The 15,728-nt window shown below is 46.8% G+C and overlaps 1 protein-coding gene across 1 annotated transcript in view; it reads left to right on the top strand.

The window, feature by feature from the left end:
• KDM7A (lysine demethylase 7A) overlaps nucleotides 1–15,728 on the top strand; it is a 112,925-nt gene that overhangs the window by 94,501 nt on the left and 2,696 nt on the right. Inside the window, exons 16-19 of the mRNA XM_068278258.1 lie at nucleotides 2,697–2,833; nucleotides 4,522–4,718; nucleotides 12,381–12,436; nucleotides 14,847–15,120. Coding sequence (XP_068134359.1) covers nucleotides 2,697–2,833; nucleotides 4,522–4,718; nucleotides 12,381–12,436; nucleotides 14,847–15,120 — 664 coding nt within the window. The remainder of the gene's footprint in view (nucleotides 1–2,696; nucleotides 2,834–4,521; nucleotides 4,719–12,380; nucleotides 12,437–14,846; nucleotides 15,121–15,728) is intronic.

Here is a 15,728-nt window from a genome sequence, read left to right as displayed (position 1 = left end):
ACCCCAAAGGTTTTGAGGTGGACTCTGGTCACGACCAAGCTATTAGATCCTTTTGATCTAAGTGTGGGGGTGTGATGCAGGTATAACAAATTATTCAGGTATTCAGGGCCCTAATTGTGCAAAGATTTGAATGTCGATAAGCCAATCTGATGGATTATCCCGGGAATGAGGGAAATGTCGGAGTTTGTGGACGTTTCATACGCTTGTATACGGAACGCTCTCTCATGCAGTCAGCATCCATTAAGACCTGAATCGCCAGACTGGGGTGGGGGGCACACCTGGGACGGGCAGCCGTATTATGCTGCCTGGATTGCTGGGATTCACCCCTCCCTTTTTCTGTGGCTGACATCCCCCCGCATTGTGATTTCCGAGGGGAAAGGCTGATCGATACTTCTGTTCTATTGTGTTAATAATTAAAGGTCATTAGATTCCATGATCTCACTCTCCTCTCCCAGCTGCTGTCGGTCTCTTCCCAGAAATGTGCTGAGCTCTTTTGGGAATGCCATCCTTCCAGAGAGGAGCTGCGCTGTATTCCTGCAGAGCCCTATAATGCCATCTAGTGACCATTTTGTATTACTACAGCATTATAATGTGTGAGACCAAGCATTGAAAATGGCCAGAGACTGCCTGGACCGCAGGAAATCATCCATTTCAGCCTTTCAATAGCTTGGGGCGAGGGCGTGTTGGGGAGAAGACAGCTGGAGCGGGTACAGTGCCCTATCGGAGGACAGCTGGAGCGGGTACATTGCCCTATCGGAGGACAGCTGGAGCGGGTACATTGCCCTATCGGAGGGCAGCTGGAGCGGATACATTGCCCTATCGGAGCACAGCTTGAGCGGGTACATTGCCCTATCGGAGGACAGCTGGAGCGGGTACATTGCCCTATCGGAGGACAGCTGGAGCGGGTACATTGCCCTATCGGAGGACAGCTGGAGCGGGTACATTGCCCTATCGGAGGACAGCTGGAGCGGGTACATTGCCCTATCGGAGGACAGCTGGAGCGGGTACATTGCCCTATCGGAGGACAGCTGGAGCGGGTACATTGCCCTATCGGAGGACAGCTGGAGCGGGTACATTGCCCTATCGGAGGACAGCTGGAGCGGGTACATTGCCCTATCGGAGGACAGCTGGAGCGGGTACATTGCCCTATCGGAGGACAGCTGGAGCGGGTACATTGCCCTATCGGAGGACAGCTCTAGCGGGTACATTGCCCTATCGGAGGACAGCTGGAGCGGGTACATTGCCCTATCGGAGGACAGCTGGAGCGGGTACATTGCCCTATCGGAGGACAGCTGGAGCGGATACATTGCCCTATCGGAGGGCAGCTGGAGCGGATACATTGCCCTATCGGAGGGCAGCTGGAGCGGATACGTTGCCCTATCGGAGGGCAGCTGGAGCGGGTACAGAGCCCTATCGGAGGGCAGCTGGAGCGGGTACAGTGCCCTATCGGAGGGCAGCTGGAGCGGGTACAGTGCCCTATCGGAGGGCAGCTGGAGCGGGTACAGTGCCCTATCGGAGGGCAGCTGGAGCGGGTACAGTGCCCTATCGGAGGGCAGCTGGAGCGGGTACAGTGCCCTATTGAGGACAGCTGGAGCGGGTACAGTGCCCTATTGAGGTCAGCGGGAGCGGGTACAGTGCCCTATTGAGGTCAGCGGGTACAGTGCCCTATCGGAGGACAGCTGGAGCGGGTACAGTGCCCTATCGGAGGACAGCTGGAGCGGGTACAGTGCCCTATCGGAGGACAGCTGGAGCGGGTACAGTGCCCTATCGGAGGACAGCTGGAGCGGGTACAGTGCCCTATCGGAGGACAGCTGGAGCGGGTACAGTGCCCTATCGGAGGGCAGCTGGAGCGGGTACAGTGCCCTATTGAGGACAGCTGGAGCGGGTACAGTGCCCTTTTGAGTTAAGCTGGAGCGGGTACATTGCCCTATCGGAGGGCAGCTGGGGCGGGTACATTGCCCTATCGGAGGGCAGCTGGGGCGGGTACATTGCCCTATCGGAGGGCAGCTGGGGCGGGTACATTGCCCTATCGGAGGGCAGCTGGGGCGGATACATTGCCCTATCGGAGGGCAGCTGGGGCGGGTACATTGCCCTATTGAGGACAGCTGGAGCGGGTACAGTGCCCTATCGGAGGACAGCTGGAGCGGGTACAGTGCCCTATCGGAGGACAGCTGGAGCGGGTACAGTGCCCTATCGGAGGACAGCTGGAGCGGGTACAGTGCCCTATCGGAGGGCAGCTGGAGCGGATACATTGCCCTATCGGAGGGCAGCTGGAGCGGATACATTGCCCTATCGGAGGGCAGCTGGAGCGGATACAGTGCCCTATCGGAAGACAGCTGGCGCGGGTACAGTGCCCTATCGGCACACAGCTGGCGCGGTTACAGTGCCCTATCGGCACACAAGAAATGTGGAGCTTCTGTTATCACTAAGCACACAAGATGGGGCGGTGCTTGTGTCACCGCTCTGCCTGCAGTAGACTTGTAGTACATTCTGGACAGGAAGGCAGCCAGTGGCGGGGTCTTCAACCAGCATGTGAAATGTTATGCCAGCAGTAAAGCTTATAATTTATACTCATCCACATGTGTTTTTTTTTTTTTGTTTTTTTTTTTTTACTTAACCTCAGTTTTAGGTTTACCCAAAGTTTAATTTAGGCTAAAATGATGCACTGACTGACTTTATCTGTTTGGGTTCGGCAGGAAAAGGCCTCAGAAAATACAGACAGCTCAGGTGACGAGCGATCGCAGGAAAGCACCACAAGTCTTACAGAGGAGGCGGCGGAATCGCTTCGCAAGAATGCTCTCTATTGGTCGCCAAGCCGAACTCTACATAAAAGGTAATTAGCCCCCTTTTCACTTCCCCTCCCCCTCTCTTCCACGCCCCCTCACTTCCTGCCCGCTCACTTCCTCTCCCCCTCACGTTCTCTCACCCTCCCATCCCCTCGCTTACCTCCATCCCCTCACCGGTCATCCCGTCCCACACCCCATCTATCACTCTCTTCCCATCGCGTCCTTACCATCCTCCTCCCTTCCCAATCCTTCCCTCCTATTTGCGCCCTCATTCTCCTGTCCTGCACCCCCCCCCCCGTCCCCTCCTTCTCGTGTTCTGCTGTTCACAGTGCCTTGTTTTACATGATATGAGTGGTGCTGTCTAATGACCCCCGTTTGCTCTGCTTGTAGTCCTGTTTATAGATGATGTGAGTGGGGCTGTCTGATGACCCGTTTGCTCTGTGAAAGGGGTGGCTCAGCACCCTATAGAAAAAGGCACAGGAGACAAATGAACGGGAGCCCAGTAGTGCAATACGTCAATGATAACAAACGTTTTTGAGTGTATAAGAGTACTACTCACAAAGGGGGGTTGCTAGGGGCAACCAACCACAAGAAGCAGGTGGAGACAACAAACCCGACTCCACTAGGGGTGGTCCTGGCCCGGACCTGGAGGTGGTTGCTCTCTTGTTAGAAGTGGGACAGAAATCCACTGTGGAAGAAACCACCAGTGGTAGGTCACCACCCCTCACCCAGGGTATGTACGGGGGTACACTTAGCACAACGCGGAAAGAGGCGCCCTGGTTGGATAAAAGCGTCTAAAAACAGCTTAAAAACAATATATATCAGGTAAACTACCTCATATCATATATCGTTTTTAAGCTGTTTTTAGACACTTTTATCTAACCAGGGTGCCTCTTTCCCCGTTGTCCTGTTTGCTCTGCTTGTAGACCTGTTTATATATGATGTGAGTGGTGCTGTCTGATGACCACCGTTTGCTCTGCTTGTAGACCTGTTTCATACCTCCCAACTTTTTGAGATGAGAAAAAGGGACACTTAAGCCACGCCCCTGCCACACACTTGGCCACGCCCTCAACACACACCTGGCCACGCCCTCACCACGCCTCTAGTCACGCATACCATAAAGATTTCATAAGAAACATATGTTGTCTTATAATTCAAACCACGCTGGTCCTTTCTATCCTGGTTCATTTTCCTTCATAGTAACATTTTAAAATTAGTAATATATTAATTTAAAGGTTGGAAATAAAGTTTAGAGTCAATCAAACACATTTTTAGTATAGAAATATATATATTTACATAGAAAGAGGGACAAAGTCCTGAAAGAGGGACAAATGTGGGTGAAAGAGGGACAGAGGGACAGGGCTCCAAAAAAGGGACAGTTGGGAGCTATGCTGTTTATACATGTGAGTGGGGCTGTCTGATGACCCCCGTTTGCTCTGCTTGTAGTCCTGTTTGTACGTGATGTGAGTGGTGCTGTCTGATGACCCCCGTTTGCTCTGCTTGTAGACCTGTTTATACATGTGAGTGGTGCTGTCTGATGACCCCCGTTTGCTCTGCTTGTAGACCTGTTTATACATGTGAGTGGGGCTGTCTGATGACCCCCGTTTGCTCTGCTTGTAGACCTGTTTATACATGTGAGTGGTGCTGTCTGATGACCCCCGTTTGCTCTGCTTGTAGTCCTGTTTATACATGTGAGTGGGGCTGTCTAATGATCCCCCGTTTGCTCTGCTTGCAGGGAGTACCTCACCTCGACCAGCACAGAGGAAGATGCAATCGAGGGAATGCTTTCTATGGCGTCTTTGCACTACTCTTCCCGCTCAGCTGCGGAGGCAAAGAGCTCAGGCTGCAAGATCGGTCGGATTTACCCTCAGCTACACATAAAGATTTCTCAGGAGAAGATGTCTTCTCACGAGCTGGAGTCAGTTGACAAAGGTGAGAAAGGTTATCTGGCACAGCAGAGTTGTGCTAGTTCCGGGCCTGCTGAGATTTCTTTCCCTAGAACGATCATCATTTCTGGGAGTCGGATCTTGTATTCCAGAATGGGAAGAGAGTCTCGGCTATGACCGATCCTAAGCGTGCAGGAGGCAGGACAAGTACTAATGCAGGCCACATCTCCTACCTCAGAGTGCAGGAGGCAGGGGTAGTAGTAATGCAGGTCGCACCTCCTTCCTCAGGATGCAGGACGAGTAGTAATGCAGGCCACACCCACCATCTCGGAGTGCAGGAGGCAGGATGAGTAGTAATGCAGGTCACACCCACCATCTCGGAGTGCAGGAGGCAGGATGAGTAGTAATGCAGGTCACACCCACCATCTCGGAGTGCAGGAGGCAGGATGAGTAGTAATGCAGGTCACACCCCCTACCTTGGCATGCATGAAGCAGGGGAGTAAATTAAGGGTAACAGTGCAGCACTCTCCTTTTGCTTCCTGGTGGGATGTGCCTCGGTCTATCTGCCAGCACTGCAGAAAATCCAAGATTATGAAGAATGACCGGCACCATCCGTATTCTTTGCTCTTTTATTGCATAGATAGATTAGACATAGCCATCTGCAACGTTTTGGAGATACAACTACTTTGTCAAGCAAGGCACAATATAAACATATGTCTCAATCACGTCATTTATATACTCACATGTCTGGGCGAGCAGCCTATCAAGTGCAGTGACACTACTGCCCAATTACATAGGTCTATATTACGCACGGACCTGATGTGTCTACTCGTCCATTGGATACTGAATCTTTCCCACTCCTTCCCTCCCCACGTCACAATGCGTCCAGCGCCTGCGCAGTGACACTCGCGCAGCGTCACCCCGGCCCACCCAAGGCGGATCTGACGGGGAACTGCGTCGAGTGACGTGGTGCGCAGGCGGCAATATTGCCGCGTACGCCTCCACCACTGCGCGACCAGTGAGATCAGCGCCGGACACGGAGCTCCGCCCCTAGAGGCCGAGCCCCGAGTCCAGCCGCTCCCACCTCGTTGTTACTAAGGCAATGGACAGCAGAGACGCCAACCCGCACTAAGAAGTACTTCTCTGCATATATTGACATATATGATTACTTCTGAATAAACAGATGTACGTCTATGAGGACAAATTAATATGCAAGGGAGTTATAACAGGAGGATCCAGCTGGGGACCTAAACTTAATTGGCATAAAAATGATTATAATACAAATAATCAAAATAAAATATAAGTAATAATATGATAATAAAATAAAAAAAAACAGAATAAAGGAATAAAAAAATAAAAATTAACATAAAAAATAATAAAAATGAAAATAAAATAGAAAAAAATTTATATCAGCAAAAAGAACATCATTAGATGGAACAGAAAGCTAACAGCAGTTTTATAAAAAGGAATGAGGTCCAATTTCCTATTAAGGCCCCTAGGCTCCATGGAATCCAACTTTTTTTATCCAATATGCCTCCCTATATGAGGTTTTTTTTATCCTATTACCTCCTCTCCTAGGTGGCAATACCTGCTCAAGAATCATATATCTCAGCTGACTGTGTGTGAGGCCTGAGCAAAATGATATGCCACTGCCTGATCCACAAGCTTTTCTCTTATAGCATGCTTGTGGGGAGAAAGTCTAACCTTAATCTTTTGTGTGGTCTGGCCAACATAGACTAACCCGCAGGGGCACTTTAAAGCATAAACCACATACATGGAGTCACAAGAGTGACAACCCTTAATCTTCAATTTGGTACCCCTATGGGGATGTACAATAGTATCCCCCTTAATAACAGAGCTACAAAGGACACGATTCAAACATGGATAAGTGCCCCTGCGGGTCAGCCCACATCGGCCAGCACCACTTTTGATTATATCTGCATGTTCCAATCTATCTCGCAGGGACGGTGCCTTTTTTATAAGAAAAAAATAGGGGCATTGCTAAATTCACTGTTGTGTGGGAAACTATCCGACAGAAGGTGCCAATGATGCTTAATAATTTTAGCTATATTATAGCTTTCTGTATTAAATTTGGATACAAAAGGCACCCTGTCAGACAGTCTCCTATGCTGTCTACTTCCTACTCCATTACGGAGTCTCGTCACTGCTCCTTCTACTATTTCACCTGGATATCCCTCTTCAAGAATTTATTGCGCATTTCTTCTATCCTAACATCTCTCTGCTGCGGATCCGACACTATGGTATGAACTCTCTTAAATTGGCTCAAGGGAATAGATCTCTTAGTAGCCAAAGGGTGAAAGCTCCCAAATTGCAACAGGGAGTTGACATCAGTTGGCTTCGTATAAAGGTCAGTAGCTAACCCATCACCTTTTCTAATAACCATAACATCCAAAAAGGATATCTGTTTTTCAGAACCATGAACAGTAAACCTAATGTCCTTGTTACAGGACATTATCTCTGTCAAAAAGGCATCTAGGGTCGAACGTGGCCCCGCCCACATGCAAAAAACATCAATTTATCTAAGCCACTGAGTGGCATATCGTTTAACCAGTGAATTTGTGTATACGTACATATCTTCATACACACCCATAAAGATGTTTTCATAGGTGGGGGCCACATTCGACCCCAGTGTTCTCGCCTATAGCAAAATATCTTTATAAGATTTTGAGACCCTATGTGGCAGGACAGAAATCATATCTTAGAGACACACAGATGTTCTTAAATGTCATTAGGAATATTGAACCCATACAGGGAGATTGTTTATTGGTTACAATGGATGTGGAAAGCCTCTACACCTCCATCCCTCATGAGGCTGTTAAGTACATGTTGGAGGTAGCCTCTGATTTCAACCAGCAGCAGATATGATTTATTTGTGATCTATTGGAATTGGTCTTGAGCAATAAATCTTTTCGATTTGGGGATGATTTCTTTATGCAAATCAAGGGCATAGCGATGGGGTCGAATGTGGCCCCCACCTATGAAAACATCTTTATGGGTGTGTATGAAGATATGTACGTATACACAAATTCATTGTTTAAATGATATGCCACTCAGTGGCTTAGATACATTGATGATGTTTTTTGCATGTGGGCGGGGCCACGTTCGACCCTAGATGCCTTTTTGACAGAGATAATGTCCTGTAACAAGGACATTAGGTTTACTGTTCATGGTTCTGAAAAACAGATATCCTTTTTGGATGTTATGGTTATTAGAGAAGGTGATGGGTTAGCTACTGACCTTTATACGAAGCCAACTGATGTCAACTCCCTGTTGCAATTTGGGAGCTTTCACCCTTTGGCTACTAAGAGATCTATTCCCTTGAGCCAATTTAAGAGAGTTCATACCATAGTGTCGGATCAGCAGCAGAGAGATGTTAGGATAGAAGAAATGCGCAATAAATTCTTGAGGAGGGGATATCCAGGTGAAATAGTAGGAGCAGTGACGAGACTCGGTAATGGAGTAGGAAGTAGACAGCATAGGAGACTGTCTGTCTGACAGGGTGCCTTTTGTATCCAAATTTAATACAGAAAGCTATAATATAGCTAAAATTATTAAGCATCATTGGCACCTTCTGTCGGATAGTTTCACCACGAATCAGTGAATTTAGCAATGCCCCTATTTTTTCTTATAAAAAGGCACCGTCCCTGCGAGATAGATTGGTACATGCAGATATAATCAAAAGTGGTGCTGGCCGATGTGGGCTGACCCGCAGGGGCACTTATCCATGTTTGAATTGTGTCCATTGTAGCTCTGTTATTAAGGGGGATACTATTGTACATCCCCATATGGGTACCAAATTGAAGATTAACCACTTTACCCCCAGCGGTACGAATTTCTCCGCCCCTTTTTTCCCTCCTAAAAAACCAGGGACGGAGAAATCCGTACCTTCCGCGCTACCGCCGCTGTCCGCGCTCCCGCCGCTCGTGCGCGCGCACCCGCCGCTCGTGCACGCCGCCGCCCGCTCGCCCGGAGATCAATGAACGGGAAAATCCATTCCCGTTCGTTGATCTAGCCCCCGCAATGATCTGCTGCTTCTTTTAGAAACAGCGAGATCATTGTGCGTCTCCCAGCCTCCTACTGCTTCCTGTAAGCGTCCTTCCGGACGCTTACAGGTCGCATGTAAACAAACACTCTGTGGCCATCTTGTGGCCAAATAGTAAACTACACCCTAAAAGCATTTTACATACACAAACATTACATTTACACAATAAATTAACTCATTACCTCCCACACTCCCCAATTTTTTTTTTTTTTGTAATTAAAAAAAAAAAAAAATACAATAAAAAAAAAAGCATAAATAGTTACCTTAGGGACTGAACTTTTTAAATATTTATGTCAAGAGGGTACAACACTGTTACTTTATAAACTACGGGCTTGTTATTAGGGATGGATGCAAAACTGAAAAAAATGCACCTTTATTTCCAAATAAAATATTGTCGCCAAACATTGTGATAGGGACATAATTTAAATGGTTTTATAACCGGGACAAATGGGTTAATACATTTCATGGGTTTTAATTACAGTAGCATGCTTTATTTAAAAACTATAATGGCCGAAAACTGAAAAATAATTTTTTCCCACATTTTTTCCTATTTCCCCATTAAAACACATTTAGAATAAAATAATTCTTGGCATAATGTCCCACCTAAAGAAAGCCTAATTGGTGGCAAAAAAAACAAGATACAGTTCATTTCATTGGGATAAGTAATAATAAAGTTATAGACGAATGAATGGAAGGAGCGCTGAAAGGTGAAAATTGCTCTGGTGGTCAGGGGGTAAAACCCCTCAGTGGTGAAGTGGTTAAGGGTTGTCACTCTTGTGACTCCATGTATGTGGTTTATGCTTTAAAGTGCCCCTGCGGGTTAGTCTATGTTGGCCAGACCACACAAAAGATTAAGGTTAGACTTTCTCCCCACAAGCATGCTATAAGAGCTGGTCCACACTAGGTCTGGAAACGTATCCGTGGCTGCGTTTTTCAAACCTGATGAAAAACTGAGTCCCGGATACTAATGTTGAAAATAGCAGCCAGCCTCACCCAAGTAAAAAACTGATCCGTCTGCGTTTGCGGGGATCCGTTTTCAAAACCTGAACGGAAGGTCCGGATCTGCTGCATTTTCACGCAACGGATCAGGACCACGGATACACGCAGGGGTAGTGAAAGCAATGAGAAAACGCATCCCCAGCTCCACAGGCAAAAAACTGATGTGAAAACGGATAGCCTGAGCTTTATGATTGGCCCAAAAAAATCCTCCCACTCCTTCCTAATGATAGAGACGTTTTCTGTCAGGGAAAAACTGAACGGAAACTGATGCACTTTCATCAGTTTGCAGTACGGTGGTACTTCCCCTAATCTTCCCCTGATCCGGACTGCAGTGTCCATCCTGCAACTGTCTGGTGTGGACCTAGCCTAAGAGAAAAGCTTGTGGATCAGGCAGTGGCATATCATTTTGCTCAGGCCTCACACACAGTTAGTCAGCTGAGATATATGATTCTTGAGCAGGTATTGCCACCTAGGAGAGGAGGTAATAGGATAAAAAAAACTCTTATATAGGGAGGCATATTGGATAAAAAAGTTGGATTCCATGGAGCCTAGGGGCCTTAATAGGGAATTGGACCTCATTCCTTTTTTTTTATAAAACTGCTGTTAGCTTTCTGTTCCATCTAATGATGTTCTTGTTGCTGATATACATTTCTTTTTCTTTTTCATTTTATTATTTTAATTTTTATTTTTTTATTCCTTTATTATTCATTCTTCTGTTATTTTTTTATTTTATTTTTATATTATTATTACTCTTATTTTGATTATTTGTATTATAATCATTTTTATGCCAATTAAGTTTAGGTCCCCAGCTGGATCCTCCTGTTATAACTCCCTTGCATATTAATTTGTCCTCATAGACGTACATCTGTTTATTCAGAAGTAATCATATATGTCAATATATGCAGAGAAGTACTTCTTAGTGCGGGTTGGCGTCTCTGCTGTCCATTGCCTTAGTAACAACGAGGTGGGAGCGGCTGGACTCGGGGCTCGGCCTCTAGGGGCGGAGCTCCGTGTCCGGCGCTGATCTCACTGGTCGTGCAGTGGTGGAGGCGTACGCGGCAATATTGCCGCCTGCGCACCACGTCACTCGACGCAGTTCCCCGTCAGGTCCGCCTTGAGCGGGCCGGGGTGATGGTGCGCGAGTGTCACTGCGCAGGCGCTGGACGGCGGAGACGTTACCCGCATTGTGGGGAGGGAAGGAGGGGGAAAGATTCAGTATCCAATGGACGAGTAGACACAGAGTTCCCCATCAGGTCCGTGCGTAATATAGACCTATGTAATTGGGCAGTAGTGTCACTGCACTTGATAGGCTGCTCGCCCAGACATGTGAGTATATAAATGACGTGATTGAGACATATGTTTATATTGTACCTTGCTTGACAAAGGAGTTGTATCTCCGAAACGTTGCAGATGGCTATGTCTAATCTATCTATGCAATAAAAGAGCAAAGAATACGGATGGTGCCGGTCATTCTTCATAATCTTGAAGCAGTGGAGTAGTGACGCAGGTCACACCTCCTTCTTCAGAGTGCAGGAGGCAGGACGAGTTGTGTAATGCAGGCCACGTCCCCTACCTTGGCGCGCAGGAAGCAGAGGAGTAGTGATGCAGATCACACCCCATTCCTTACAGTGCAGGCGGTAGGACGAGTACAAATGCATGTCGCAGCTCCTTCCTCAGAATGCAGGAGGCAAGACTAGTAGTAATGCTGGTCACACCCCCTTCCTCACAGTGCAGAAGGCAGGAGTAGTAGTAATGCAGGTCGCATCCTCTTCCTCACAGTGCAGGAGGCAGGGCGAGTATTAATGCCGGTCACACCCCCTTCCTCATAGTGCAGGAGGCAGGGCGAGTAGTAATGCAGGTCACGCCCCCTTCCTCAGGATGCAGGACGAGTAGTAATGCAGGTCACACCCACCATCTTGGAGGCAGGATGAGTAGTAATGCAGGTCACACCACCTACCTTGGCATGCATGAAGCAAGGGAGTAGTGATGCAGGTCACACCTCCTTCCTCAGAGTGCAGGAGGCAGGGCGAGTTGTGTAATGCAGGCCATGTCCCCTACCTTGGCGTGCAGGAAGCAGAGGAGTAGTGATGCAGGTCACACCCCCTTCCTCACAGTGCAGGAGGCTGGAGTAGTAGTAATGCAGGTCACATACTCTTTCTCCGAGTGCAGAAGGCAGGGCAAGTAGTAATGCCAGTCACACCCCCTTCCTCACAGTGCAGGAGGCAGGGCAAGTAGTATTGCCAGTCACACCCCCTTCCTCACAGTGCAGGAGGCAGGGCGAGTATTAATGCAGGTCACACCCCCTTCCTCACAGTGCAGGAGGCAGGGCGAGTTGTGTAATGCAGGTCAGACCTCCTTCCCTAGAGTGCAGGAAGGAGTGGCACTGGCAGCAAAGGCCTCACCTAAACCCAAAAGCTACTGGTGTTTATGTACTTTGCAAGGGGTGGGGAGAGCAGGCAGTCATTCTTTTAAACCTGTAAGATATCTGCTGCACCCCAAACAAATTATTATTTTTTTTATTGGGGGGGGGGGGGGGGTTCTGGTTCTTGCGATCGATTTGACCAATCTATCCAACGGGAAATTGCAATTTATACCAAGCATTAGATGCTTGGACATTCAGTGACTGGATTGACTTTGTCTTGTCAGGTGACGATGATGAGTGGAACAGCCAGACTGACGCCCCCTGCAGGACAGACTCTCAGGTGAGAATGACAGACATTAGAAGTATTAACACCAGGCTGTTTTTTTTTTTTGTTTGTTTGTTTGGTTTATTTTTTTGTTCCTGTTATATGAGCTCTGGCTCTCTCCAGCACCAGATTTGGTCACTGAGCCAATCGGTCTCATTACGCCTATGGCGGTGTCCAAATGATTGGCGCAGCGCTGTGCCGAAATGAGCTGATTCGACCTATAGGAGGGCAGTGCCAAGTACTATAGGTATATGAGCGTTTTCTTTCCTATATAAACCACTTTTTTTGAGCGCACTGCAGCTTTAAAGGGAACCTAAACTGAGAGGGATATGGAGGGTTCCTTTAAATGATACCTGTTACCTGGCAGTCATGCTGATATTTGGCTATAGTAGTGGCTGAATCACACACCCTAAACAAGCATGCAGCTAATCCAGTCTGACTCCAGTCAGAGCACCTGATCTGCATGCTTGTTCAGGGGCTGTGGCTAACAGTATTAGAGGCACAGGGTCAGCAGGGGAGTCAGGCAACTGGTATTAATTTAAAGGGAAAAATCCATATCCCTCTCAGTTTCGGTTTCCTTTAACTGTGTGCTGCATGGCCATACAACTTAGTAGCCAAATTAATCTCCCCCCCCCCCCCCCCCCCCCCCCCCCCCCCCCCCCCCCCCCCCCCCCATTTTCTGCCCCCACCAACAGAGCTTTCTGCTGATGGCTCTGATCGCTGCTGCAGGCTGTTTTTTTTTATTATTATTTTAAATTTTTTTATTATTTCCACCCTCTCCTCAGAGAGCCCAGTTTGTCTTGGGGAAATAACATCTAAATTAAATTTATATCTTTTAAGTAGGGATAAAGTTAATGCTGATTAAATAGGGCCATAGCTAAAATGTCAATACTGCTCTGGTCCATAAAGGGGGAAACAAGGTCTGGATGCAAAGTGGTTAAATTAGTACAATGTATGGCGACAATATATTTTGAAATAAAGGTGTTTTTTGTTTTGTTTTTTTGTTCCTGCTTTTAGATTTTTGTACTTGATCAATAATTACAAGCCCTTATTTGCAAAAATAACAGTAAAATACCCTTATGACATGCAAAGTCCCTAACATGTATATGTGTGTGTATTTATAACAGCTGTCGCTTTTTTTTTTGGGGGGGGGGGGGGGGGGGGGGGATTAATGTATAATTCAATATATATATATATATATATATATATATATATATATATATATATATATATATATATATATATATATATATATATATATATATATATATATATATATATATATATATATATATATATATATATAATTTTACTTTTTTTTTTTTTTTGTTTACCCCTAGTTGTCCAGGAATGATCATTGGTTTCTCGTTGAAGCCATGGTCATTCCCTCACAGGCATTTTCATTGGCTCAGGGAACACCTGTTCCCCTTCACCAATCAAAGATGTCAGTCCTGACAGATACACTCTGTGTGCACGGCAGCCATGGTGAGTGACACATTAAAACGTCCTGTTGCCATCAACAGTGGCAAATAGGACATTTAATGTGGCGCGTTGCCGTTAACTGGTTAAAAAGATTTTTGGCCCACAGGTCATAGTGCCGACAGGAAGGACCACCTATTAGCGCCATGCATGTTACTGGGTATCACTTGTGTTGCTGTGGTAACAAGTGTGACACTAATAAATTAAAGTACTCTTAAAGCGTAATATAACCCTGCATTTCAACTTTGCTCTAAAACATTATTTACAGTATATTATATGCAACTAGCATTTTTTTTTTTTACTAGACCAGCATTGGAAGGGTTACACAGGGCTTTAAAGTCCCTGGAGATTTTTGCAGACGCATCCGAACTTGAGTTAGATACATTTGTGTAAACAAAAAGTATCTAAGTGTTTATTGTGACTCATCTCTCTCACTGAGGAGTTGGAGGACAGCCAAAGAGTGTGTAACATTTCTAAATATATACATATAACTAAATAGAATGTAACTATCTGAACGGCTGCATGGAACTTAAAACCTCTGTTTAACCCTTCCAATGCTGGTCTAGTAAAAAAAAATGCTTTTTGCATATAATATGCTGTAAATAATGTTTTAGAGCAAAGTTGAAATGCAGGGTTATATTCCCCTTTAAGCTAGAGGGAAATATAGGATAGCCAGACAACTGGTATTGTTTTATAAGGAAATAAATATGGCAGCCTCCATTTCCCTCTCGCTTCAGGTGCCCTTTGATTGTGCTCCCCCTGTGCATGGCAGTCTCACTGCTGTGTGATGAATCAGGGCCTTTGTAACAAAAGGGGTGGAGTCTGTATGAAACAGTCCATTTGTGGGCGTCTGAGGAATCCTTTTTATTTAGGGTTAAATGGCAAATGTGATACTCATGCAATGACCAGTGAGCCTGTTGTGTTGATTTTGCTGCTTCCTTCCCAGGATTTCTGCACAGCTGGAAATGCGCACCGGCAGGAGCAACATGACGAAACCAACGGGGACCATCACCAGAGGAAGCATTATTCCGACAGCTGGGAGTCCCCACAGTACCAGGCAGAGAAATACGAGTCCAGCATGAGCCCTGCTGACTGCCACCTGAGTGATGGCAGCCTGAGTCCAGACCGGATATACAGAGAGACCTCGCCCTCTGTACCCCTACACCCTACCAAGAGACCCGCCTCCAACCCACCCCCCATCAGCAACCAGGCAACGAAGGGTAAGCAACCGGCGCACAATCCTCTCTCACCTCTGTGGAGTGGCCGATTCTCCTCATAGCAAGTCTCCGCCCACTCTGAGGCTGCCTAGAGGTGTGCCTGAGCTCCGTGTTGCTTCTCATGATCATCATCATTATTATTATACTTTCATTCTGCTTGTTTCAGGTTCCTAACTGCCCCTTTTTCTTCAGTTTTATGGTATTTTGTCATTATGGATTTAGTCAATACTGACATTTGCTGCAGTGCCATTCATTTCTCTGTCTTCAGAGGAGCTCATAATCTAATCTTGCCATAGTCTAATGTCCATGTTATTATGTATTTATATAGCACTGACATCTTCTTCAGCAGAGTACATAGTCTTGTCACTGACTGTCCTTAGAAGAGCTCACAATCTAATTCAGGCCTAGGCAAAGTTTACACGACCCGGGACGCATTGTGTGGCCTGCAAGCCGTATGCCTTAAATGCCAACCCCCCTCCCTCCCTGCAGAGTTGCGAGTGGGCACCGTGGGTGGTTGGGTTTAAATTTGCCTCGCTCCCCAATGTCCTGCGTCGCATCTCCATGGCAACAGGACATCACATGACCCCTATACTTTGATTTAGTGGCTCAGA

The sequence above is a fragment of the Hyperolius riggenbachi genome, chromosome 3 (assembly GCF_040937935.1).
Source record: "Hyperolius riggenbachi isolate aHypRig1 chromosome 3, aHypRig1.pri, whole genome shotgun sequence".
Taxonomy (NCBI): domain Eukaryota; kingdom Metazoa; phylum Chordata; class Amphibia; order Anura; family Hyperoliidae; genus Hyperolius; species Hyperolius riggenbachi.
This window is presented reverse-complemented; position numbering and strand designations above follow the sequence as displayed.